This window comes from Mustelus asterias, chromosome 4 (assembly GCF_964213995.1).
Source record: "Mustelus asterias chromosome 4, sMusAst1.hap1.1, whole genome shotgun sequence".
NCBI classification, from domain to species: domain Eukaryota; kingdom Metazoa; phylum Chordata; class Chondrichthyes; order Carcharhiniformes; family Triakidae; genus Mustelus; species Mustelus asterias.
In genome coordinates, this window is record NC_135804.1 from 42,434,218 (window position 1) to 42,461,810 (window position 27,593).

At 42.3% G+C, this 27,593-nt stretch overlaps 1 protein-coding gene and 1 non-coding gene across 2 annotated transcripts in view; both read left to right on the top strand.

The window, feature by feature from the left end:
• The window catches only part of rbl2 (retinoblastoma-like 2 (p130)), a 133,005-nt gene that overhangs the window by 64,411 nt on the left and 41,001 nt on the right, over positions 1-27,593 (top strand). The window contains exons 6-10 of the mRNA XM_078210886.1: positions 15,357-15,517; positions 16,515-16,579; positions 19,337-19,523; positions 21,563-21,729; positions 27,060-27,172. Of these exons, the coding sequence (XP_078067012.1) occupies positions 15,357-15,517; positions 16,515-16,579; positions 19,337-19,523; positions 21,563-21,729; positions 27,060-27,172 (693 nt within the window). The remainder of the gene's footprint in view (positions 1-15,356; positions 15,518-16,514; positions 16,580-19,336; positions 19,524-21,562; positions 21,730-27,059; positions 27,173-27,593) is intronic.
• Positions 13,404-13,585, top strand: LOC144493235 (U2 spliceosomal RNA). The gene has a single exon (XR_013497697.1). It is a non-coding gene; the product is annotated as a U2 spliceosomal RNA (small nuclear RNA).

Below are 27,593 nucleotides of genomic sequence, written 5' to 3' on the forward strand. Positions count from 1 at the left end.
TGCAATTCCCTCAGGCTTAACATTGGCAAGATCAAAATCATTGTGTTGAGTGCCTGTCACAAATCTTATACTATTGCCACTGATCTCTTTGACTTCTCCGTGACAAGGACTGCTTATTTCCATCTCTGTAACATCCCCTTTCTCCATTATCACGCAGAAACATAGAAAAAGGAGGTCATTCGGCCCTTCGAGCCTGCTCCACCATACAATATGATCATGGCTGTTCCTCCATCTCAATACCATGCCAATGCTCTCACCATATCCTTGATGCCTTTGAGTCTAGAAATCTATCTGTTTCCATAATAAATATATCCAATGACTTGGCTTCCACAGCCTTCTATGGTAGCAAATTCCAAAGGTTCACCACCCTCTGAGTGAAGAAGTTTCTCTTCATCTCAGTCCTACCCCGTATCCTGAGACAGTGACCTCTCGTTCTAGGCCCTCCAGCCAGAGGAAACATCCCTGCGTCCAGTCATCTTGACTCAAAACATTGTATGTATTCTCTCTCCACAGATGCTGTCAAACCTGCTGAGATTTTCCAGCATTTTCTGTTTTTGTTGCGGCAATAACAGAGACTTGGCTCAAGGAAGGACAGGATTGAGTGTTAAATATTTGTGAGGTACAAGGTGCTCAGAAAAGATAGAAAATGAGAGGGGGTGGTACTGGTTAGGAAGAGCATTGCAGTGCTGAAAAAAAGGATGTCCCAGAGGATTCAAGGACAGAATCAATTTGACTGGAGCTAAGGAACAAAAAGGGTGCAACAACATTGCTACAGATCATCAACCAGTGAGAAAGATGTAGACGAACAAATCTACAGGGAAATTACAGAGAGATGCAAACATTATAGCGTTTGGGATACAAACAAATGGTCTAGTTGGACCAATGAGCAGCACAGGCTTGGAGGGCCAAAGGGCCTGTTTCCTGTGCTGTACTGTTCTTTGTTCTTTGTGTAGTTATAATGGGGAAATTTGATTACCCAAATGTAGACTGGGACAGTGGTAGTGTAAAGGGCAGAGAGGGGCAAAAGTTCCAATAGTGTCTTTAGGAGAATTTTCTGCAACAGTATATAACCAGTCTAACAAGAAAGGATACACTGTTGGACCTGGTTCTTGAAAATGAGGTGGGCCAAATAGATCAAGTGTCAGCAAGGAACATTTAGGACACAGTGATCAATCATTGTATCGTAAGGTATAGGATGATAGTAGAAAAGGATATTATTAAACTAGAAAGAGTGCAGAAAAGATTTACTAGGATGCTACCGGGACTTGATGGTTTGAGTTATAAGGAGAGGCTGGATAGATTGGAACTTTTTTCCTCTGGAGCGTAGGAGGCTTAGGGGTGATCTTATAGAGGTCTATAAAATAATGAATGGCATGGATCAGCTAGATAGTCAATAACCTTTCCCAAAGGTAGGGGAGTCTAAAACTAGAGGGCATAGGTTTAAGGTGAGAGGGGAGAGATACAAAAGGGTCCAGAGAGGCAATTCTTTCACACAGTGGGTGGTGAGTGTCTGGAACAAGCTGCCAGAGGTAGTAGTAGAGACGGGTACAATTTTGTCTTTTAAAAAGCGTTTAGACAGTTACATGGGTAAGATGGGTATAGAGGGATATGGGCCAAATGCGGGCAATTGGGACTAGCTTAGGCTCTTTGGCCCAACTTATTCATGCTGTTCCTTTTTTAACCCCTGTTTCCATGCTGTAAACATCTATGACTCTATGACAATAGGCAATCCATAGTAAGAATAGTTAACTGGGGAATAACTGACTTCAGTGAGGCAAGAACAGAGCTAGGCCAGTTAGACTAGAATGGAAGGCTAATGGGAAAAACTGTTGCTGAACAATGGACTACCTTCAAAAAAGAAATGGTCTGGACAAGGTATATTCCCTTAAAAGGGAAAAGTAGGGGCAAACAAATCCAGAACTCCCTGGATGAAAAAGAAGATAGAAATTAAGACATGGAAGAAAAAGTGTGCTTATGACAGGTGTCAGATAGAAAATACATTCAAGAGCCAAGAGGAATACAAAAGGTTCAGTGGGGAGGTAAAAAAGCACATCAGAGAAATGAAGAGGGATTGTGAGAAAAGACTGGCAGCCGACATAAAGGGGAATCCTAAAGTCTTCTATTGGCATGTAAATAGTAAAATAGTGCTAAAAGGAGAAGTAGGGCTAATTAGGGACCTAAAAGGGAATTTGTACATGGAGGCAGGAGCATGGCTGAGGTATTAAATGAATATTTTGCATCTGTCTTTACGAAAGAGGTAGATGCCGTGCAGGACATGGAGACAGATAGGGAAACTCTAGAAGGCTTCATAATGGAAGTTTTGGATAGCTGTCGTACTGAAAGTTGATAAGGCACCAGGACTGGATGACATGAGGATATTGAAGGAAATAAGAATGGAAATTGCAGGGGTGCTGCCCATAATTTTTCAGTCTTCAGGCTCAGGGGAGGTGCCAGAGGACAGGAGAATTGTAAATATTACGCCCTTGTTCAAAAAAGATAGTAAGGATAGCCCAAGCAATTTCAGGCCAGTCACTTTGACATCAGTAGTGGGCAAGCTACTAGGAACAATTATTTGGGATAGAATTATTAGTCACATGGAAAAAGTTGGGTTGATTAGGAAGAATCAGCATGTCTTTTTCTAAAGGGCAAATCATGTTTAACTAACTTGCTGGAGTTTTTTTTAGGAGGTAACAGAAAGGGTCATGAGGGTAATGCTGTTTGATGTGTACATGGATTTTCAAAAGACATTCAATATAGTGTCACACAACAGACTTGTGAAACAACTATATCAAATGGAATAGAAGGGAAAGCAATGTGAATACAAAATTGGCTTAATAATAGGAAGCAGGGAATAATGGTCAATGGATATTTTTCGGCCTGGAGGAAGGTTTGTGCTGGTGTTCACAGGGGTTGGTATTAGGATCCTTGCTTTTCCTGATATATATTAATTACCTAAATCTTGTCGCTCAGGGAACAATTTAAACGTTTGTGGATGACACAAAACTTGGAAGCACTGGAAACTGTAAAGAGGACAGTGTAGAACTTCAAAAGGACATAGACAAGTTGGTGGAGTGGGCAGATAAATGGCAGATGAAGTTCAGTGTGGAGAAGTGTGAGGTGATGCATTTTGGTAGGAAGAACATAGAGAGACAATATAAAATAGGGGGTAAAAATCTTAAAGGGATGTTGGAGCAGAGGGACCTGGGTGTATTTGTACATAGATCATTGAAGGTGCTGGGACAGATGGAGACAGCAGTTAATATAGTATAAAGTATATTGGGCTTTATTAATAGGGGCATGGTGTACAAGAGCAAGGAAGTTATGCTGAACTGATGCAAGACTCTAGTTAGATCTCAGCTGGAATATTGTGTACAGTTCTGGCATTATGCTATAGGAAGGATGTGAATGCAGAAGAGGTTTACTAGAACAGTTCCAGGGATGAGAAACTTAAGTTATGAGGATAGATCGGAGATGTTGGGACTGTTCACCTTGGAGACCAGAAGGCTGAGAGGAGATTTGATAGAGATGTTCAAACTCATGAGGGGGCTGGGCAGAGTAAATAGGAAGAAAAGGTTCCTGCTCATAAAATTTGAAAAAGAAACATATGATGTGGGAAAAAAACCTTTTCGCATAACAAGTAGTTTGGGTCTGGAAGTGTGGTACAGACAGATTCAATTGAGGCATTCAAGAGGGCACTAGATGATTATTTGAATAGAAAAAATGTGCACAGGTACGAGGAAAATGCAGGGGAATGGTACTAAGTCATGATGCTCGTTTGAAGAGCCAGTGCAGACACGATGGGCCAAATGGCCTCCTTCTGTGCTGTAACAATTCAGTGATTCTGCCGTAACAATACAGTACAGAACGATTACTTTCTGCTTTTGTCTAGTCACATTAATTTTGTCTGTGTTAGCCACCCACAAAGTTAAGATTAATCTCTAGAATAAAGCTGCAAGCAAGTTAAGGAACCCAGGAGAAAAAGTCTTCTATTCCTTTGATGCAACTGTGCGTTCATTGCCCTCGTGCTAATGGCAATTCTACGGTAGAGGCAGTGATATTCTTTTTATCATTGTAACCAAGTCTAAATGCAGTTCATGAACAATAGCTCTAATTTTCGGTGGAGAATGTTGGTGGTGACCCTTCACAACCTCATAGCTCAGGAAGAAACCGTTTTTATTTAAAAAGTGCTGCTGTACTTCACAGTGACGACTGGTATAAACATAATCCAGGGTTTAGAAATTGGCTTTGTAAAATCAATGAATTCATGGCTGAACGTGCCTTGTGTCATCAATACTTTTCCATTAAATGTGAAGGTTGAAGAGCCGTGGCCATGCATGCAGAATGCACAAGACAAAGAATTGATTAAAAAATCAAGAATAAGCACTTGATGCTGCATCTTTTTTTACAATCAAGGACACACCTCAGGAAAATCTCATGACACAGGCAGAAATAGGATCGGTTTACCATGGCATGATTCATCTTTTAAGTTACTTAAGCCAGTTCTGTGGTAATAAGCAGGTTATAAATGTTCTACCAGGTACTGAAATTGCAAAAGTATGTCTTGTTGACACACAAGAGCAGGATCGAGGATGTTTTAGCTCTGAAATCACAGGAACTTTTAGTTAATGATTTTCAGTCAGCATTTTTTCTAATTTGGAACAAATGCCTCAAATAAGTGAAATCAAAGTTTTTCTCAGTAGCTGTTTGATTTTTTTTTAAGACAGGAGGGATTAAACCTGGCTTAATTGATTCTTATGATAGTGATGAAAGAAAGGATGCCATTGATACAGACTTGACAAACATTTTGGAAGAGAATAGCCTTAGGGTAAATTGTACATCTTTCTGTGTAGGTGATATTACCTTTGTCATTTTGAGATCCATGGCCACGATTCTCCCATCTCACTGCACTAATTTTTTTCATGCAGCGGGCCGGGAGATTGTTGCGTCGGCCCATTTGCAGCGTTCGCGCGAGCATTCGCATCCCGCTTGCGTCTCCCAGCACCGGATTTCTGACAGTGTCTGCTCCACACCGGAAATCGGCGGGGGTGGCACAAAGACCATTTAAATGGTCATTTGAATATGATTTCAATACGATTAGCGGGCCCGGGACTGAAGTCTCCATGCCCACTAGCATCTCCCACCCCGCCAGAGTATTACACTCCAGCAGGAATTACAGTAGCTCCCCACTTTTGGGGAGTTGGCGGCCCAACCCCACTGAGTGAAGGGGGGGGGGCAATCGGGGCCATCCAGAGGGTCGGGTAGCGAGAGGGTGTGCCAGCCTGTGCCCCCTGGTACTGCCCAAGGGGCAAAGTACCAATGCCCAGGGGACACCTTGGCACTGCCTGTCGGGCATTAGGTAGTGCCAAGGCAGCAGGGCCTAATAGGGGGCAGGGCCTGAGGGAGGGCGGGGTCTCTGGGGACGATCTGTGGGGGTGGGGGGGTCCCGCTGCCACTCTGTATAGGGATCAGGATGTGGACTGGGGTAAACACAGTAAGAAGTTTAACAACACCAGGTTAACGTCCAACAGGTTTATTTGGTAGCAAAAGCCAGACAAGCTTTCGGAGCCCCAAGCCCCTTCTTCAGGTGAGTGGGAATTCTGTTCACAAACAGGGCATATAAAGACACAAACTCAATTTACATGAATGAAATGGACGGCCTCAACCGGGATATTGGGTTCATATCACACTATTTGTAATCCCCACAGCTTGCCTGGACCTGCAGAGTCTCACTGGCTGTCCTGTCTGGAGACAATACACATCTCTTTAGCCTGTCTTGATGCTCTCTCCACTCACATTGTTTGTATCTTAGAGACTTGATTAGCTGTAAGTATTCGCATTCCAACCATTATTCATGTAAATTGAGCTTGTGTCTTTATATGCCCTGTTTGTGAACAGAATTCCCACTCACCTGAAGAAGGGGCTTGGGGCTCCGAAAGCTTGTGTGGCTTTTGCTACCAAATAAACCTGTTGGACTTTAACCTGGTGTTGTTAAACTTCTTACTAGGGATCAGGAAACAGAAAAGCTAATGATCGGGGTGGGCTAGGTGGGAGGGTGGGGGGGAGGGGGGGTGGCGGGCGGGGGGGGGGTTGTCAGCCGGTGGGTGGGGGGCACGGTCGGCCCTCTGGGGGGGTCGGCACTGCGGAGGGGAGGATGGCCGGGACTGCGGTGGGAGGGGGGATCGGAGGGGGTGGGGGGGGGCGGTTAGTGGAGGGGTAGCTGGAGATCATGGAGGGCTGGGAGGGGGGCATCAGGGATAGGCCCGGGAAAAGTCAGGAGGCCAGCAATCGGGCCGTGGGGGGGCGGAGAGCTAGCGATGCAGGGGTCGCAGGGCTGGCTATCGATCGAGCTGGATAGCAATTAGGAGGCCACTGCACATGCTCCGATCTCAGCACTGACAGATCGGCGCACGCGCAGTAGCCCACTCAGCGCTCTGATTTTAGCCTCCCCAGCGAGGATAGACGCCGTCCCCTGAAATTTAATGATATTCATGCTGGTGGCCTCTGCAGTGCACGGAGTGTGGGAGATTCTTCTCCGAACTCCCACTGAAAAAAACAGCGTGAATTACTCCAGTCTTCAGGCAAATTTGACACTTAGAATTTTTTTGGGAGAACTCCACCCCATAAGTTGGTTTTCCAAAAGCTGCAACTACTGAACAAGAAAATGGTTCAGGTTGGATGTAAATGCTATGTAATTCATAAAAAAACTGCATGCAAGATTTGTGTCTTGTCTTATTATCAATAAAGTGTATAACAAGATTCTTCCTCCATTACAAAGACAGAATCTCTCAGTTCATTTTTGATTTTGTAGAAACTGAATATAAAGAACCATCTACATCACCTGCCAACAAGTTGGCAGTTCCTTCTGCTTGCAGTCCAGTGAGTCCTGCAATGCAGGACTGTTAAAAGCATTTTTTTGTCTTGCAAGAGCATGAAGAATGTGTAAAGATTTATATGGGAAGAATTCAATGGGGATGGTCAGGAGCTTCTTTGTTACGTTAACTTCCTGCATAACCTGATGGTAATATTTCATGAAGCACTTAAAAAGCTCGAGTGCAAAGGTATCAGCTGCAGAGCTACATTGTATGATGGAAGGTCTTCATTCTAAATTGCAGAGTAGAAAAGAGGACAAGTTCTCTAGACAATCAGGTCAGACTATTTTCCATATTGGACTGAATTTATTGCTCGCTCTGGAGTCGGGTTGGGAAGCAGCAGGGGCTGTATAATAGTGTGGGGTGGAGATCTCATTGACTTTTTGACTTCCCTCGCTTAAGAGCTTGGGGACATCCTTCTCGCTGGAGGACAATTGAGGCCCTACCAGCAGTAGGTGGGGACTATGCCATGTAGACAGCCTGCCAGGTGAACCTGGGCGGGTAATGTATTAGCATGGATAGAGGATTGGTTAACTAACAGAAGGCAAAGAATGGATATTTTTCTGGTTGGCGATCAGTGGCTAGTGGTGTGCCTCAGGGATCAGTGTTGGGACCGCAATTGTTTACGATTTACATAGATGATTTGGTGTTGGGGACCGAGTGTAGTGTGTCAAAATTCGCAGATGACACTGAGATGAGTGGCAAAGCAAAGTGTGCAGAGGACGCTGAAAGTCTGCAAAGGGATATAGATAGTCTAAGTGAGTGGGCAAGGGTCTAGAAGGCGGAGTGCAATGTTGGTAAATGTGAGGTCATCTATTTTGGTAGGAATAACAGCAAAATGGACTGTTATTTAAATGATAAAAAATTGCAACATGCTGCTGTGCAGAGGGACCTGGGTGTCCTTGTGCAAGAATCACAAGAAGTTGGTTTGCAGGTGCAGCAGGTAATTAAGAAGGCAAATGGAATTTTGTCCTTCATTGCTAGAGGGATGGAGTTTAAAAACAGGGAGGTTATGTTGCAGCTGTATAAGGTGCTGGTGAGGCCACACCTGGAGTACTGTGTACAGTTTTAGTCTCCTTACTTGAGAAAGGATATAATGGCACCGGAGGGAGTACAGAAGAGATTCAGTAGGTTGATTCCAGAGTTGAGAGGGAGAGAGATTGAGTAGACTGGGGCTATACTGATTGGAATTCAGAAGAATAAGGAGAGATCTGATAGAAACATATAAGATTATGAAGGGAATAGATAAGATAGAAGCAGGGAAATTGTTTCCACTGGCAGGTGAAACTAGAACTAGGGGGCATGGCCTCAATAAGGGGGAGCAGATTTAGGACTGACTTGAGGAGGAACTTCTTCACACAAAGGGTTGTGAATCTGTGGAATTCTCTGCCCAGTGAAGCAGTTGAGGCTACCTCATTGAATGTTTTTAAGGCAAGGATAGATAAATTTTTGAACAGTAAAGAAATTAAAGGTTATGGTGAGCTGGCGGGCCAGCAGAGCTGAGTTCCACGAAAAGATCAGCCATGATCTTATTGAATGGTGGAGCGGGCCCGAGGGGCCAGATGGCCCACTCCTGCTCCTAGTTCTTATGTTCTTATACAGCTATATGATGAGTACTGCATTTTACAGTAAATTAGAAAATATAATTTCTGAAGAGAAAAACATTGATCAAAGATGGGTGGAATTTTCAAATAGTAGCACAATGTGAAAATAGCATAATATTTAAACTTGCATCTTTCATACATTCAATCACAGTTTCAAATGCAAACTGAAAAAGGGGTTTTCAGCTTAGTGATTCAGCTTTGAACCAAAAAGAGGGAGCAGTTAAATAAAAGCCATGTTACAGGTGCAATTGAACTAGTGTATCTCTTGCACAGCCTTTCATGAGTATGTCAACCAACTAGAAACTAGAAGCAGGAGTCGGCCATTCAGCCCTTCGAGCCTGCTTTGCCATTCATTTTGATCATAGCTGATCATCAAATTCAATATCCTGATCCCCCTTCCCCCCCCATATCCCTTGATCCCTTTAGCCCCAAGAGCTATATCTAATTTCTTCTTAAAATCACACAACGTTTTTGCCTTAACTACCTTCTGTGGTCGTGAATTCCACACATTCACCACACTCTGGGTGAAGAAATTTCTCCTAACCTCAGTTCTAAAAGGTTTACTTCTTATCCTCAAACTATGACTCCTAGTTCTGGACCCCCCCACCATTGTCAAGAAGCCTTAAGAAGAAAGAAAGGGCAAATACATTGCACTGCTGCCTCACAACGCCAGGGACCCAGGTTCGATTCCTGGCTTGGGTCACTGTCTGTGTGGAGTTTGCACGTTCTCCCTGTGTCTGCGTGGGTTTCTTCTGGGTGCTCTAGTTTCCTCCCAAGTCCGAGAAAACATGCTGGTTAGGTGGATTGGCCATGATAAATTCTCCCTTGGTGTACCCGAACAACTGCTGAAGTGTGACGACTAGGGTATTTTCACAGTAACTTCATTGCAGTGTTAATGTAAGCCTACTTGTGGCACTAATAAAAAAAAAAAATAAAAATTAAATCAAACCAGTCTCCCATCCATTGACACTGTCTACACTTCCCGCTGCCTTGGAAAAGCTGCCAGCATAATCAAGAACCCCATGCAACCTGGACTTAATGCAAGGTAAGTCCATTCAAAAGTCTGACAGCAGCAGGGAAGAAGCTGTTCTTGAGTCAGTTGGTACGTGACCTCAGACTTTTGTATCTTTTTCCCGAAGGAAGAAGGTGGAAGAGAGAATGTCCGGGGTGCGTGGGATCCTTAATTATGCTGGCTGCTTTGCCAAGGCATCGGGAAGTGTAGACAGAGTCAATGGATGGGAGGCTGGTTTGCGTGATGGATTGGGCTACATTCACGACCTTTTGTAGTTTCTTGCGGTCTTGGGCAGAGCAGGAGCCATACCAAGCTGTGATACAGCCAGAAAGAATGCTTTCTATGGTGCATCTGTAAAAGTTGGTGAGAGTCGTAGCTGACATGCCAAATTTCCTTAGTCTTCTGAGAAAGTAGAGGCGTTGGTGGGCTTTCTTAACTATAGTGTCGGCATGGGGGGACCAGGTCAGGTTGTTGGCGATCTGGACACCTAAAAACCTGAACTCTCAACCCTTTCCAATTCTTCCCCATTGATGTAGATAGGGGCATGTTCTCCTTTATGCTTCCTGAAGTCGATGACAATCTCCTTCGTTTTGTTGACAATGAGGGAGAGATTATTGTTGCCACACCAGTTCACCAGATTCTCTATCTCATTCCTGTACTCTGTCTCGTCATTTTTTGAGATCCGACCCACTACGGTGGTGTCGTCAGCAAACTTGAAAATCGAATTGGAGGGTAATTTGGCCGCACAGTCATAGGTGTACAAGGAGTATCTTCACAAGCATCAATTTTAAACTGATGACCCCCTTGTCACTGATATCCCAGAGGAAATGGTGTTTTCCTCTTTGCCTGTTTAGCAATTATATTTAAAAAAACAATATTAAATCTCCTCTTAGCCTTCTTTGCTCTCGGAAAAATGGTCCCGGTATCTCAAGTCTCTCTCATAATGATATTTTCCTACCTCTGGCTTCACCTCAAGATTTAAGTTTTTTTAATTGAAACTGTGCAGCGTACTAAACCAGCTGCTGAGGGATCAAGCAATCCCACAGTCAGAGCCTACTTTTTTTTAGTGTTTGATACTAGAACAGACACAAAATAAAATGGATTATGTCCACGAGATGGTTTGAATTCAGTTGAATGCATATTGTAAGTCGTTTTACCTTTTTATAATCTGAAAATAAGCATCAAGAAACTGAGACTCAAAGCAGGACAACATGATGGTGACAATAAGATAAACTGGTTAGTTATATATCTTGCTTGAACCTCACAATGGCAGGCAGCCAATGCAACAGTCAGTTCTCTTGAGTTTGCATGGAAGAATTCTGTGGACTGACCCGATAAAGGCATGTGCAAATAATTAATGGGCAATAAATCTCCATTGAGTCAGCAGTGTAAATTTTAACTGTTTTCAACTGATCCTTAACTGTTAGCAGAGCATTGCAGTTTAAAGTTTCAGAACGATATTTGAATAGTCCGAAACTGCCTCCTGTTTGAATATGACCAAATAATCAATGTTCTGTGCTGTTTCTTTCTGTCTTTACTTAGGAAATTGCAAGGTGGGTATAACTTTGAAAGCATAGCATGTGCAGTTTGTAAGATTGTTATTCATTACACTAATTTTCAGCTAAATTTAGTATTATTGAATTTTTGCCTGATGATTTACCAAGAACGTTTATTTGATAGAAAATATTGGATGTCTGTAAATAACGTATTTTCTGTGATTTGAGATTTAAGGTGACAAAATCCGACTCCTTAGCAGCTGGATGTTTTTTTCAATTTTTTTTAACTTCATTCTTAAAGTTACAAAGCGGACCAGGCAGAACCAAATCCATTCCTTGCTTGCTCCAGAAACCAAATTCAAATTGAATCCAATTCATGGTTCCCACATGAGAGACAAACAAGGTCCAATCTGACAGAATAAAAGCAAAACATTGCGGATGTTGAAATCTGAACCAAAAACAGAAAATGCTGGAAAACCTCAGCAGGTCTGACAGCATCTCTGGAGAGAGAATAGAGCTAATGCTTCGCATCTGGATGACCCTTCGTCAGAACTGGCAAGATAAGGCATTGCATCTCATCTTGGGCTTGATCTGACACTTAATCTTAGCCAAAAGGTTAGCAGTTGGACATTTGGCAACACAAGTGCTATTTGGATGCCAAAATGGTATCTGCAACATGTGTGTCAATTGTTGGTGCAAACTGTGCTGGACAACATTTTGGTGAGGGTGTTAGCATGTGTGCATGTGTGGAGTGACCTTGGGGGCTGTTCAGAATAGGCAGATTGTGACCAACTAATGCCATCTCTTGAACACACACAGCTGAACATGCATTTAGTAGCATGAAGTACCCACGACTAGCACTATTTGAAGGGAGCAGATTAATCGCGAATTGATTTCTACTGGCTGGAATTTTGGAAGTGTTCAGTGGTTTCTAGGGTTATTTAAAGTTGCTGAAGTCTTCTGGGAATGGTGTGGCATGTGCTGAAGTACTTTGCTATGACTTTAAGGATTCTCCATTTAACACTTGCTCCAGTCATGAGCGCAGTAGGTTGCGTCCACTCTAGATTACAACTTAACAGGGAGAATGAGCAGAGGCAACACAGAACAAGGCAAGCTGGTGCAGAGAGAAAAAGATTCTCAGCAGGAGACTATATTATCCCAGGCAGTGCAGGGAGCAATTCTTATTCCTCAATCTCAGGAAAGAGCAATGTGCCAGGCGTCCCTGCTTTGCTAAGGATGTTGTCCCAGATGAGGACTACATTGCCAGCAGTTGGGAAAATGACTGTCCACTATTGTTTATATGTTGGCTTCTTCCAGGCTGGGGAGCTGCCCGGTATTTGCAACACTTCCCAGTTTACTGTCCACAGTTGTATAAGAGAGGTCAGTGTGGCTCAATAATCCATGAGAGCTGGATACATTTCATCTCTCTTGCCAGTAAGAAGCATGCTGGGCAAACACACGGCATCATGGATATTGCAGGCTTCCCAGTGGTAGAGCGTGTCATGACATTGTTTTACTGATGCCACAGCTATCTGGACCCACTGCCTTCAGACAGCTTGTCTGGTGCCATGTGAATTGATCACACCTTTCTTCCTTTCCACCAAGGTATCAGATGCAGCATCAGAGAAAACTGAACCAATTCCTCTCCTCTATTGCACCATAATTCCCTCCTCTTCATGCAGTGAATCCATTTGACAAACGGTTTGAGCACCTGTTCCAGCTAGAATTCACCTCCCCTTTAAGTAGTGCAGATTAGTTTTAAGTGATTCTGACCTCACATCAACTTGGGGCCCCTGCTGAAGTGTGCAGCCATTCAGAAGCGAATTTAACATTGGCTGCACTCAGCAGCATGTAGATTAGCAGGCAGAACAAAGCTAGTGTGCTCTCTGTGTCAGAAGCAATGGTTGCAAGTCATTCGTGCATTGTGTTCCCACAACCTCTTTCAGGAGCCCCTTGGATTAATGGACTGTTTAATTTATTTTACATTTTCCTCAAATTATCTGCGCTGAATAATTCGGACGCTGTTTTACATATTCACATTACATATTTACAGATTATTAACATGTTTCTTAATTTTTATAATGAGCTTGTTGTTTGATCCCCTTCTCTTTAAATTTTTCTCACTGTCCTTGGATTGCATCAAGGATAGATTGAACTTAAAAATTACATTCATAATTTCTCCAGCAGTCACCAAATAGAGGTGGAGCACAATGGAACAAAAAGGACAAATTAGCTGGGGCTAATCTCCACATGGCTGATGCTTATAGTCTTGAACCTTGAATGAACGGTTATTTCTCTTCAGCTCAGTTTCTCTGAGCGATCCTACTCACTGAAAGGCCGAATGATAACGAATGGCTTAGGTGGTGGTCTCTAATGCAATATTAAGCTACAGTGGAAATAGCTCATGAATTACATAAATTTGCTCGCTTCTCGGCCTTTTGGTTAAGATCAAGTGTAGTATCGACATGCTGTACTTGGTTGAAGTCATTAGGTTACATTTTAGCTTCATTTGAAGCAATTTTTAAAAGTGGCATCTCGGCCTTTTGGCTAAGATGCAAATGAGATCAAGCCTTGGAGGAGGTGCAATGCCTACTCCAATCAACTTGGATCATGTAGATCAAGCCCAAGACAGGAGGTGAGAGCCCTGTCTTGTTAGCTTGGATCGGGAATGTCTCACTTGTTGAGACTCTGAATTGGACTTGATTTGATGGAATTGGATAAATAATTTTTTTTTTTTAATTTGCTCTAGGCCAGGGATTTCCTTTGTTAAATGCAGCACAGAACAACATTTTTTCCTAGTCTTTTGAAAATTGTAGCACTACGTACACAACTGGAAATGTCTGTGTAATTTTCAAAATGTCGTGTTATTAGATTTTAGTGGTGACACCTTAAGATGTTTGCTGATCTAATTTGTTTGCTTCCCTAAACCCCTTCTATCCTTTGAAGCCTATTTTTTTTGTCAAGCTTTTCGTCACTGCTCCTAATATCTTATCCTTTTGACTAACAACCATTTTCCCATTACTCTTGAAGTAAGTGCCTTAAGACATTTTTCTAAAATGTATGAATATATGTTAATTGATTTGTATTTTATTTTATGATTTTAGTTGTTCCTCCTAAAGAAGGATTTTTCAGCAAGCATTTGTTAATTTTGGAATAAAATTGCAGCTGTAGGTTTGGTTCTGTTCATTTCTGTAGTTGTGTTTTAGATTAAGAACCAATAAGAATGTAGAAAATAATAATGTTGCCAGTATTGTGGACAGAGTGAGTGGGTACTGCGAAGTTGTTGAAATGTTTATGCTCAGATACGTATTGCACATGCATTTTGTTGCTTTTTAAAAATTTCATTTTTGTAAACAGAATAAAACATAATCCAGAGACAATCGGGCAGATTTTCTACTTCCAGTTCTGTGTACGTAGGATTTTATCATTCAAATATCCTGATGAGATCCTGCCTACCTGATTTTCCCCACACACTGAACCTGTATGGTCCAGTTCAGGAGCAGGAAGGAATGGGATACAGGATTTTCCATATATTACATCCTATAGAGAAGCAGCATTAACTTCATTAAATTGATTTGAATTGCCTATTTATGCAGATAAGACACATCGAACAATTTCTCGAATTATATGACTGCATCTGGAGGCGTCAGCTCAGCTTAGTTGGTAGCATTTTTGCCTTTAAGTCAGAAGGTCAAATGTTCATACTCCATCATGGACTTGATGCACAATCTAAGCTGTTACTTCACTGAAGCGCTGAGGAACTTCTGCGTTGTTGGAGAAGCTTGGAGTGACTTTTGTGTTTGTTTAGTACCCTATCATACACTTAGGCCAATGGGTTATTAATGAAGTGAAGTCAATATGTTTTAACAGGGAAACATGGCGTTGGTGGGTTGAACTCTGTGGAGAAGAAAATTGGGCAGAATATAAATGGGACAGCCAATTCACTATCATCCAATTTGCACTGCGGCTAATGGATAATTTTGCCCATGAGACCATAAGACCATGAAACACAGGAGCAGAAGTAGACCATTCAGCCCATTGAGTTTGCTCTGCCATTCATTGAATCATGATTGATTTTAAATGATAATCCTCAACAATATTCTTCCTTCAATCTGCTAAACAGATTTTATTGTCATTTATTTGCTACCCGGGATCTTGCAGTGTGCAAATTGGCTGCTATGATTACCTATGAAATTACAATGATTTCACCAATATCCACTGATTTGAAAACATGATATGGTGCTAGTTCAATGTAAGAAGCTTTCTTTTAATGAGGACTGGTTTTATAAAAGCAGTTATTTGTAAGCCTGATTGATGGTGACTCCTGGTGAGGTGAGGTCTGTAATATCACATTGTATTGTTCTGTTTATTCCAGGTTTACCAGAAGATTTCCACAATAAGGATTATAAACCACCTTTAGAGCCTCCGTGCATTATTGACAAGTTATGTTCCGTGCATGACGGATTGGAATTAGAGGCAAAGGGTATTAAACAACATTACTGGAAGCCATACATCAGAAAACTTTTTGAGAGAAAGGTTTGACAAGTGAATTTCATTCTTCAAAGGATTACTACTTATAAATTATAGTCTTTATCATTTATGTTAAATTCAGACTGCAATCTGTGGTAGGACCAGCACTCATCCATTCAGATGGATGCTAATCTTGCATTTCCTACCTCCATTGCAGTATCTATTGACTAGGTAACTGATGTTGAACCTGCCCTTCTTGAGTATGCAATGCAGAATCAAGCACTGCAGGATGCAGTGTGGTATGGTTCAATGCAGTGTAAAATACACCCCACTATGTGCTAACAATGTTTCTCCATCCCAACTTTGTACGGGAATCCTGTGATGCACCATTCTGACATTTTCTAATTTGTGCAGCAGCCATCCTTTGGGCTCCCAAACATGTTAGTTCCACATCAGATGTAGCTCTTTGCTCTATGTATAATCCATAAGAAGCTAAAATTGCCTAAATACCGAAACTGTAGGATTCTTGCAGAGGCACACATGCAGACAGTACCCCATTGGGGCGGCACAGTGGTTAACACTGCTGCCTCACAGTGTCAGGGGTCAACTCCAGCTTTGGAGTTTGCACGTTCGCCCCATGTCTGCCTGGTTTCCCTCTGGGTCCTCCAGTTTCCTCCCACAGTCCAAATATCTGCAGGTTAGGTGAATTGGCCATGCTAAATTGCCCCGTAGTATCCCAAGATGTGTAGGTTAGGAGGATTAGTGGGGTAAATAAGTGGGGTTATGGGGATAGGGTCCTGTTGATAAGATGCTGTTTAGGAGAGTCGGTGCAGACTTGATGAGCCAAATGGCTTGCTTCTGCACTGTAGGGATTCTATGATTAGCATAGGCATTTGAACAGATCCAAGAGGTATCAATTAATATTGAACCCACTGTATCACCAGTTTGTCAAATTTCAAATTTTAAATTGTATCAATTCAAAGCAGCCAACTTTTGGTTTATGAATTATTTAGCATTTCTTGACATAAGTTATTGAAAATGTTGCATTTGTGATTGATCACAGATCCTGAAGGGAAGAGGAGAAACTCTAACTGGTTTTCTGGATCCTGGGAACTTTGCAGAAAGTGTGTAAGTCATGCCGAAATTCTATCGCCCAAGCTTCAAAGAATTTTTTCCTGACTGAGTTGAAAGGATTTGTAATTATGTGAAAAGCAGCAAACTATACTTACATAGGAGTTAGGGTGAGAGTTCCAGAATTTTGACCCATGAGAGTTCCAGAATTTTGACCCAATGACCATTGGGTCAGAATGGTGTGTGGTTGGGAGTGGACCTTGCAGGTGGAGCTGTTCCCATGCATCTGCTGAACTTGTCCTGCCAGGTGTAGAGGTCAAGGGTTTGGAAGGTGCTGACAAAGGAGCCTTGATGAGATGCCACAGTGTATTTGTAGATGGTCCATACTGCTGCCACTGTGCATCGATGGTGGAAAGAGTAAATGTTTCAGCTGCACTCATCCAGGCAAGTGGAGAGTATTACATTACATTCCTGACATGTGACTTGTAGATGGCGGCCTAGCTTTGGGGAGACAAGAGGTGAATTATTAACCACTGGCCTCTCTTGTGATCTCAGTTTTTATATGGCTGGTCCAATTTAGATTTTGGTAAATAGTAATCCCCAGGAAGTTGATAGCGTGGGAATCAGCAATGGAAATGCTATTGAATGTCAAGGGAAGATGGTTAAGATTCTCTCTTGATAGAATGTTTTTTGCCTTGCACCTGTGAGGAATGAATATTACTTGCCACTTGTCAGCCTAAGCCTGAAAGTTGTCCAGATTTTGCTGCACATGGGCTCGGACTGCTTCAGTATCTGTGGAGTGACGAATGGAACTGAACATTGTGCAATTATCAGTGAACATCCCCAGTTCTAACCATGTATTGGATGGAAGGTTGTTGATGAAGCAGTTGAAGATTGTTGGTCCTACAACCCTACCCTGAGGAACTTCCTCAGCAATATCCTGGCACTGAGATGATTGGCTTCCAAATCTATGACTCCAGACAGTTTCCCCTTTGATTTCATTTTGTTGTCTGCTTACGTCAGATACGGACAGAAAGTAAACTTCATGCTAAATTATTATTGTGGTAAGTATACTATTGAATAGCTGCACACCTGAGCAGGGATGTAAGATTGTGAGAGGCAGAGATGAATACAATATGTTTCATGACCTCTGACTGCTGGCATTTCTGAATTTAGGAAAGAGATAATAAGCTAGTTCTCATCTTCCCCAATGACTAAAGGGTACTAGTATGCAGACCAGAGACTTTCAGATTGAATTCCTAGGATGGAAGTTTCTGACCGTGCTCACCCCAAGGTCAGAAAATCCCACCCAAGGTCAGAAAATCCCATCCAAGGTCAACAGACCTTTGCATGGTCCGTGTCCCGCCCGGTACGATTCCCATGGCGGGCAGGATGGGAAAGTTCCGCCCCTAGTCTCTGGAGAGTGAACTGAACATGCAATTGACGTGCCCACGTGGGCATAGGCATCTGGGCTAAGTCGGATAAAAAAATGAACTCGGAGTCTGTTTCCTATTGATGATCCCCCCTGGAAAGAACACCAGTGAACATCGTAAAAACACAATTGGATTTGCCTGTGATGCTTCTCATGATTGAATAACCTGCTATCACGCTATTTGTGCTCAAACATGAAGAATAGCCATTTGGGTGAGTTGCTGCAAAGTCTCCATCTGGTTGAAAAATAGCAAATTCCCCTATTCAAGAAAGGAAGGAGACAGAAAGCAGGTAACTACAGGCCAGTTAGTCTAACATCTGTCATAGTGAAAATGCTAGAATCTCTTATTAAGGAGATTATAGCAGAGCACTTAGAAAATCATAATGCAATTAGGCACAGTTAGTAAGGTTTTGTGAAAGAGAAATTATGATTGACTAATTTATTAGAGTTCTTTGAGGAAGTAACAAGTAGCATGGATAAAAGGGTAGATGTGGTGCACTTGGATTTCCAAAAGGCATTCAGTAAGGTGTGGCATCAAAGGTGCTAAGGTCATGGTGTATGGGAAACATATTATCATGCATGGAGGATTGGTTGGCTAACAGGAAGCAGAGAGTAGGGATAAATGGGTCATTTTTGGGTTGGCAAGTTGTGACTAATGGACTATCTGTGACTACATGGATGAATGGACCAAATATATGGTCCTAAATTTGCTGATGACACAAAGATAGGTAAAAAAGTAAATTGTGAGGAGGACAGAAAAAGTCTACGAAGTGATTTAGATATGTTAAGGATGTGGGAGAAACATTGGAAGATGGAGTCTAATGTGGGAAAAGTGAATTTGTCCACTTTGGCAGGAAGAATAGAAAAGCAGCATATTATTTAAAGGAGAAAGAGTGCAAAACCCTGTGGTACAGAGGGATTTGGAAGTCCTGGATTCCATGATTGTGCATCAGCTTGCCAGTAGCTTATGGACCTACATTTTTATGCTGCAGTTGGGTAAAGGCTGAGGAACAATTTGACCGGGCTCTTCATATGGGCTTGGAAAAATCTGCTTTTCATGCCTCGATGTTATTGCATAGTCTTGGTCAGCATTTATCCTGCAGCCAGTATCACCAAAACAGATTATCTGGTTCATTTTCATATTGCTGATTGTAGTAGGATCTTGCAATGCACAAATTGGTTAGTGCATTTGTTTATATTAGAATCATGACTACACTTGGGATGCACTTCATTAGTTGTGAAATACTTTGCGAGATCTTGAGGACATGAAAAGTGCGTCCGTTTTCTTTAAAATATTCTTTGCAAGTATGGGAAGTGCCTCAGTAATTGGGGTCTGGCTTTATTTTAGGACATCTTCTGTTATATTTTTCTTTCTCTTATAGTAAATCCATTAACAAGGCCTATGATGAATATGTGTTAACTGTGGGAAACATAGATGAAAGGATTTTTCTGGGAGATGACGCAGATGAAGAGATAGGAACCCCGAACAGATTTCTGAGCAACATGTCAAATGCAGAGACAGCTGAAAGGATGCAAGTGGAGCACAATCTTCAACAACATTTTGACAATGTAGGTATTGACCTTTCGAAGTGAAGCTATATTAGATCTACTAAATAATATTGGAAAATTTATGGACTGCGATCCCAGCAATTGTAGCAGAACGGCAGCCACACATGACCAGAGAGCCAATACTGTTTGCTCCCTTGTAACTAGGAGATTAATATTATCTATCTTTAAAATTACCTATCCTTGGTGGTCAAGGTTACTTACCTGTCTCATTCCTGCCACCTGGTGACTTGTACACCAATTCCCTCAGTGCACTGACCTCCAGTTTTAGGCTGGGCTCCTTATGGAGGCAGGAATGTTCAGAAAAGGGAGTCCAGCTGTAGGCCCATTTGGTTCTGGTATGGGTTTCCTCATGTAGAGCAAGATTTCCCCAGTAAGGCAGAAACAAATGTATTTGATCCCCAGCCTTTTCCAGGAATTCTTCAAGAAGCTTGCTGGAGTAGTTGTGCAAGTCCAAATGAACTATTGTGGCCTAATAATGTATGTGAACTGTTAAATCTTACTTTATGTCAGTTTGTATGTACCATTTTAAATACTTTTAGTGACTGAAGTTATAGGACCAAAACGTCTCCTTTAGATTGAAGTCATTCTGTGCAACATCAATGAGACACTTTTAAGCTGTGCAGTATAAAAAGCACAGCCTCACTCTGAATCAAATAGTGAAATGTGATTGAATGAATTGTTGGTTCAGTATCTTGATTGTGAAAATGGGTCTTTGTGAATAGAGGACCACATTACTGGGCTACAATTGCACTGGATTTGCATTACATTTAAAAACATTGGGCTGGATTTCACAGTTCCACTTGGACAGGTTGGTAGGCGATTGCGGTGGGGTGGGTAGCATGGGAGTGTAAAATTGGCTGCCTTTCCCAGTGCCCACCGCCACTGCAATTTTACAAATGGTGGAGGGGAGCATTGGGAGACCCACCCTTCATTGGGTCAATTGAAACCTTTAAGTGGCCCAATTAATGGCCATTAAGGGCCTCCTCCTGCTGCTACAGAGATTTAACCCACAAAGGGATAGGCCCTCATTAAGTATGCAACCTAGCATCTTTCACTGCATGGGCTGGTGGGTGGGAGGATGCCTCTTTTACCTACCCCTCTGCTCATCAGAGGCCCCCATCCCAAGGTCTTCCCACCTCTGCATTTCGCTACCCTCCACTTTGTCCAACCCCATACAATCCAGCCCACTGCTTTTTGAAATTAATTGTGCCAAGAGCTGTCCTGGGTTGCTGAACTGTCTCAGGCATTAACTCAATCTGGTGCTCATTAGAATCACGAGGGATGATACAGCAGCTGAATGTTGAGCCCATTTGTGTCCTGACCTCAGCACTGAGCCAAGATCCAACGGCAAATACAATTTTATGATGCCAGATTTTTGCTCCCTCAACATGCAACACTCTTTACGTTTTTCAAGTGATATCGTAATGGGAAGGCAGGATAACAGATATAACATTTAGTTGAATGCAGCATACAGCCGTCTCATAAAGTCAGGGGTACAAGCTTTAATCCAATGTGCCAAGCACCTTTGTTATGTAACAATACCTGAGTGTAGTCACAAGGCTGGATTAATGATCCAAATGCCATTGGATTATTAAAAAACCCATTCTAATTATGAAAGTTAAATCTAAAGGATTATTTTCTGACTCAGTGGGCAGCGGGGATGGTGGCAAAGGGTGTTAGAGGGGATAGTGTGCAGGAAACACATGCTAAAAATTTGAGTGCGTGCTGTTAAGTGAATGGTTGGAAGATCATGCGAAGAACCTCCAAATTCTTGATATGTATTCCCGGCAGACAACAATCTCCAGTAAGTGTGTGCCATTGGAAAATTATTCCTAAATGTAACTTTAGATCCAAGTTCTAAGGATAGACACGCAAATAGAAACTCCTTGAATTAATTTTTCACTAACCCATTTTGTGACGGCCACCTAGTATTGTGCAATTTGCAGACTCCTTATACAGTGTTTAAATTTGGGATAATCTCTAGAGAGATTAGGATCAAAGATTTTGATCACCTGAATATTATTTATTTTCTTCAACAGTCTAGGGCACTCTCAGTTTCAACACCACTGACTGGTCGCAAGTATATGAAGGAGAGCAACCTTTGTGTGACCCCGATATCCTCTGCAACACAGTGTGTTAGTCGTCTTCATGCCTTACTAACAGGGCTGAAAAATACCCCAAGTGAGAAATTATTACAAATATTCAGGTGAGCTATGCATGTTGAAGTAGAGGTTGCATTCTTTCAGGTAATGTTACATATTTAGAGATGTTCTCAAGACTTGGTTATTAATATTTGCTCAATGTTTGAGATAATGGGCAGGATTTTATGGTTAGTTGTGTCTTAAAACCCCACTCCAGCCAGCTGCCCTACTGCGATTTAATGCTTGGAAGGACGTTAAGTGGCTCAGTGTGAAACCTCCACTCCTAATCTGATTGGATGGCAGCTCTTTGGTCTCAGCAGCTCCACCAGGAATAGTGGCCACAACTGGGACTGCATCCAGTCCCGAAGGAGAAGAGCCAAGAACTGGATGGCAGATACATTGGCGGTTCTCTACTTCGACCATGTCAGGCAGAAGATGACCCCTAAGGTCCTCAAATGGTGCAAGGTTAGGTGGACTACCCATTATTCACGGCCAGGTTGGGGGAGGGCAGGAAAGGTACCCATAAAATTTTACAGGCCCCTCTGCCTCCGTCCGATTCTACCCTAAGGGATCATAAAATTCAGCCCACTAGACCATACAGAATCTGCATTGTTATAGATCACTGTCTCCTATCTAGAAATATTTCCGTATGAGTTGAAATGTCTTTAAAATATGAGTATTTCATACCACTGCCAAAAATATGAGCTTTGTACAGTTGGTTCTGATTATCTTATTTTGCAACGGATCACAGCCAATCTGCAGTCGTGAGAATTGTGGAAATTATTATCGCAGGGACTGTTATTTACAGTGCATTGACTGAAATAACTGAACAGGTAGCAGTCGTGAAAATTAAAGGACTGCGATCCATTCAAGTTCATAGGAAGAGTTGCTAGTCAGTAATTGAACAACTTTGGCAGCAGTTTTAGACCAATCTAGAACCTGGACTCTTAATTTTTCTGCCTGATGAATGCTAAGCGGTGGGAAGAGTTTAACAAAGAAAGAGAGGGAAATGTATATGCCTGCGCAAGTGTGTGTAACACTTTTCAACGCAACATCATATGAATAGCTGGAAACTCATTGGCCATTGCCAAGAGGTTTTTTTTAATTTTACACAATGTGGGTGTTAATGGCTCGACCAGCATTTATTACCATTCCTAATTATTCTTGAGAAGTTGGTGGTGAGCCACCTTCTTGGACCGTTGCAGTCCATGAGGCGTAGGTACACCCACAGTGCTGCTAGGGAGTTCCAGGATTTTGACCCAGCAGAGGTAAAGGAACAGTGATATAGTTCCAAATCAGGATGGCCTATGAGTTGGAGGGGAACTTCGTGGTGGTGTTCTCATGCCTTTGTCTTTATTTGTGATAGAGCTTGCTGTATAAGGAGCCTCGGTGGATTATTGCAGGACATTTTGTGGATTGTACGCACTGCTGCCACAGTACGTTAGTGGTGGAATGAATGAACAGTGGATTGTTGCAAGCAGACTGCTTTGCCCTCAATGGTGTTGAGCTTCTTAAGTATTGTTGGAGCTGCACTCCTCCAAGTAGGTGGAGAATATTCCATCACACTCCTGACTTGTACTTTGTAGACGGTGGCCAGGTTCTGGGGAGTCAGGTGAATTACTCACTTCAGAATTGGAGTTCAATTTCTGGGCAACGCTAACCCCCAGGATGTTGATAGTGAGGGTTTCAGTGATGGTAATACCATTGAATGTCAAGAGGAGATAGCTGGATTCACTCTAGTTGGAGATGGATATTGTCTGGCACTTGTATGTTGCAAATGTTACTTGCCCTTTATTAGCTCAAGCCTGAATGTTGTCCAGATCTTGCTGCATATGCGCACAGTTTGCTTCAGTATCGGAGGAGTCAAGAATAGTGTTGAACTTTGTGTGATCATCAGGAAACATCCACACGTATGATTTTATGATGGAAGGAAGATCATTGATGAAGGAGCTGAAGCTGGTTGGGCCCAGGACACTACCCTGAGGAACTCCTGCAGTGGTGTCCTGGGAGTGAGAGGATTGACCTCCCACAACCATCTTCCTTTGTGTCAGGTGTGATACCAATCATGGAGAGTTTTCCCCCAATTCTCATTGACTCCAATTTTACTCGGGGTCCTTGATGCCACACTGGGTCAAAGGCTGCCTTGATGTTAAGAGCAGTCATTCTGAGCTCACCTCTTGAGTTCAGCTCATTTGGACTTGACAAAGTGGAAGTGAAAAGGATATTCCCTGTCGCGGGTGAGTTCAGGACTGGAGGGCAATGTTTTAAAATTAGGGAATGCCTTTTTAGGACAGATGAGGAGAATTATTTTCTCTGAGGGGTGTGCGACTTTGGAACATTCTGCCACAGAAGGTGGTGGAAGTCGGATCACTGATTTTTTTAAGACAGAGGTCAACAGTTCTTGTTAGGCAGGGGAATCAAAGGAATCTACTGAGGGTAGGTAGAGATGTGGAACTCGAAACACAAACAAATCAGCCATAATTTTATTGAATGGCAGAGCAAGCTCGAGGAGCCAATTGGCCTACTTCTGATCCTATTTCATTTGTACGTATGTTTGGACCAAGGCTAACGAGGTCAGGACCTAAGTAGCCTTGATGGAACACAAACTGAGCAGTAACTTTAACAATTGGGTGTTAAACGTAGAGGACAGATTAGTGATTCATAATGAATTATTTCTTCATGAAGGTATTTGGAATGGATGATCTGAAACTGATATCGGTTGTGGGTGGCAGAGAGAACAATATTTCAGAAGAAATTGGAGAGTACCACTTCTCAGGAAAGCAAAAACAGACATTGGGTACTACAGCCAGAAACTGCCCTGGACAAATTATTAGAGACTGTCTTCTTCAATGTCATAGACTGTCATTTACATGAATTAAACTTTTATGAAATCAAGTTAGATGTAGAAGAGAAAGATCATGAATAACGGATCTATTATCTAGTTGAGGTTTTCACAACAGCAAAGCAGGAAGATGCAATTAACATATATTCATAATCCCCAATAGCATTTGATCTGACATGTAAGCCTTGGCTCTGTGATAGAACTCTGAGATTGAAGGTTGTAGGGTCAAACTATGCTCAATAGATTCCAGGACATAATCTATACTGATACTTCAATACTATACTGATAGAGTAGAGCAGCTGTAAGAGCTACTGTCTCTCAGATGGGGCATTGCATTGAGGCCTTGCCTGCCTGTGTAAGTAAATAAATTGGTGGTATCCTGACCAACATTTATTTCTTGATCAGCACTGCCAAAAATAGATTAACTGATCATTCCTCTCATCTTATTGGGACCTTGCTTTGTTCGAGTGTCACATTTACCTACAAAGCAACAGCAATTATACTTCAAGAGCAAAAACAACTTGCATTATTTATCACCATCAATGTAGTAAATCATCCCAAAGTGTTCACAGGAATGTTATCAAACAAAAAGCGTAAGGAAATATTAGCTTGGTCAACGATGTGCCAGGACTTTCCCAGCCCCACCAGCGACGGGCATTATCGTGGGCACTATGAGAAAATCTGGAGAACGGCCAAAAGTCAGTTCTCCAAAATTTCCCACCCCACCCGTGATGATGCCTGCCACTGGCAGGGTTGGAAAATACCACTCATTGTTAAGAATATCTTAAAGGAAGAGAGGCTGAGGCAGGGCATTCCAGAGCTTAGGGCATAGACAGCAGAAGGCATGGTTGCCAGTGATTGAGTGAGTAAAATCAGGGATGCACAAGAGGCCAGTATTGGGGGAGGGCAGGGATCTCTGAGGGCTAAAGGAGGTTAAGTGATAGGAAAGGATGAGGCCATGTAAGCTATTTGTAATCAAATATATCAATTTTGCACTGAGGCTTTGTCAAACTGGGAAGTGATGTAGGTCAGTGGGCACAGGGGTGATGGGTGAATAGGATCTGGTACAAGTTAGGATGCAGGCAGCAGAATTTTGGATGAGCTCAAGTTTATGGAGGGTGGAAGATGGGAGAGCATTGGAAAAGCCAATTCTGAGGACAAAGGCATGGAAAAGGAATTTAGGAACAGATGAGCTGAGATGAGGATGGGGACGGGCGATGTTACAGAGATGGAGTAGGCGGTTTTAGTAATGGAGATATCATGTTGCTGAAAGCTCATCTCAGGGCCAAAAGTAATTCATTGGATGAAAAGAGCTTTGGATTGTTTTGAGGCTGTGACAGCTGCAAGTTATTTCTTTCCCCAAGAGGAGCAAACTGAAAGATGGTAAGATTATAGTTTGAGAGAGGAATCAACTATATTCAAAGTGCCTCAAAAAGTTTGATGCAAAGAAACCCTAATAAAAGATGGAGTTTGAAGGCAATCTGAAGGTATTGTGAACTGGACTGAACATAAAAATGAAGCAGCCATCAATAAAATGAGTAAATACAGGATATGTCAAATATAACATAAAACTACTGGTGATCATTTTGACTTTGCATGTCAGTGTATAATAGAGGATAGTGAATTGGCAACCCTTGTTACATCTCTCTTGATTTTTATTTGCATTGACTTTAGATCAAGTGAGGCACTTTCCATCATTCTCTGTGAAACAAAGAATCTTGGGGAAAATATTCAAAACATTGATCAGTACAGAAAATCTGCAAGGAAAACATTAAGTTGTTAAAGTTAAAGTTTATTTATTAGTCACAAGTAGGCTTACATTAACACTGCAATGAAGTTACTGTGAAATTCCCCTAGTCACCACACTCCGGCACCTGTTTGGGTCAATGCACCTAACCAGCACATCTTTCCGACTGTGGGAGGAAACCGGAGCACCCGGAGGAAACCCACACAGACACGGGGAGAACGTGCATACTCCACACAGACAGTGATTCAAGCCGGGAATGAAATCCGGGACCCTGGCGCTGTGAGGCAGCAGTGCTAACCACTGTGCCACCGTGCCTGAAGTAAAGATAGATAGAATAAGCTACCAACTGCAATTGGCATGAAAGTTGTTAATTTATTTTACAAAATGCATGAGTTAGGTCTGAAGATAAAGATACCAGAGAATTACTAAACAAGGACCAGTGAAGGTAACCACATGTCTATGTATGAATGTCCCAAGGCAACACAACATGGTGTGAAACTAAAGTAGTGGAATGATTTAAAATGATCTAATTGACACCTGTCCCTATTATGATGTCGTATAATATGGAAGTTATCTCGTTCTTTACTTGTGCATTTGTAATTTAAAGGCACAAATAGTTTTCGTCACGATTAACAGTCTGCCAACAAAGCTGAAGATGTCCCGCAATTTTGTTCACAGTTAATTAATTATGCAGAAAATAGGCATTCTTCCTTTTTCTGTTGCTGAAACAGGAATCCAACTCTGAAGGGATCAATTTCAACTCGCAGTTGTTCAGATGCATGATAATGTGTTTATCTCTTTTTCAGATCATGCTCCAGAGATCCCACACAGTCTGTCCTCAGCAGAGTCAAAGAGATGGGTGAAATATTTTGTCACCATTACACACAATCCACCAAGGATCACTCTGGCTTCTCAATAGGTCAGTACAGGTGATGCTAAACACAATTAACATATAAGTTACTGGAAAACCACTACCAAATGTAATAGGAAAAACAGCTGCATTAAGATCCTGGGGGAGGGGGGAACGGCAAGAGGGTGCGGGGGGGGGCAACAATTGGATCACCAATGACCAGAAACTTCATTGGACCAGTCGCATAAACTCTGTAGCTACAAGAACTGTTGTTAAAACTGTTACTGTGTTCATCCCAATCCAACGCCGGCATCTCCACATCATGACTACCATCGACACCGCAAACTGCCGGCTCCAAGTGGAGAGGATCTCCACATTTCCACTCCATCTGACGAAGGAGCAGCGCTCCGAAAGCTAATGGTATTTGCTACCAAATAAACCTGTTGGACTTTAACCTGGTGTTGTTAAAACTGTTACTGGCTACAAGAAC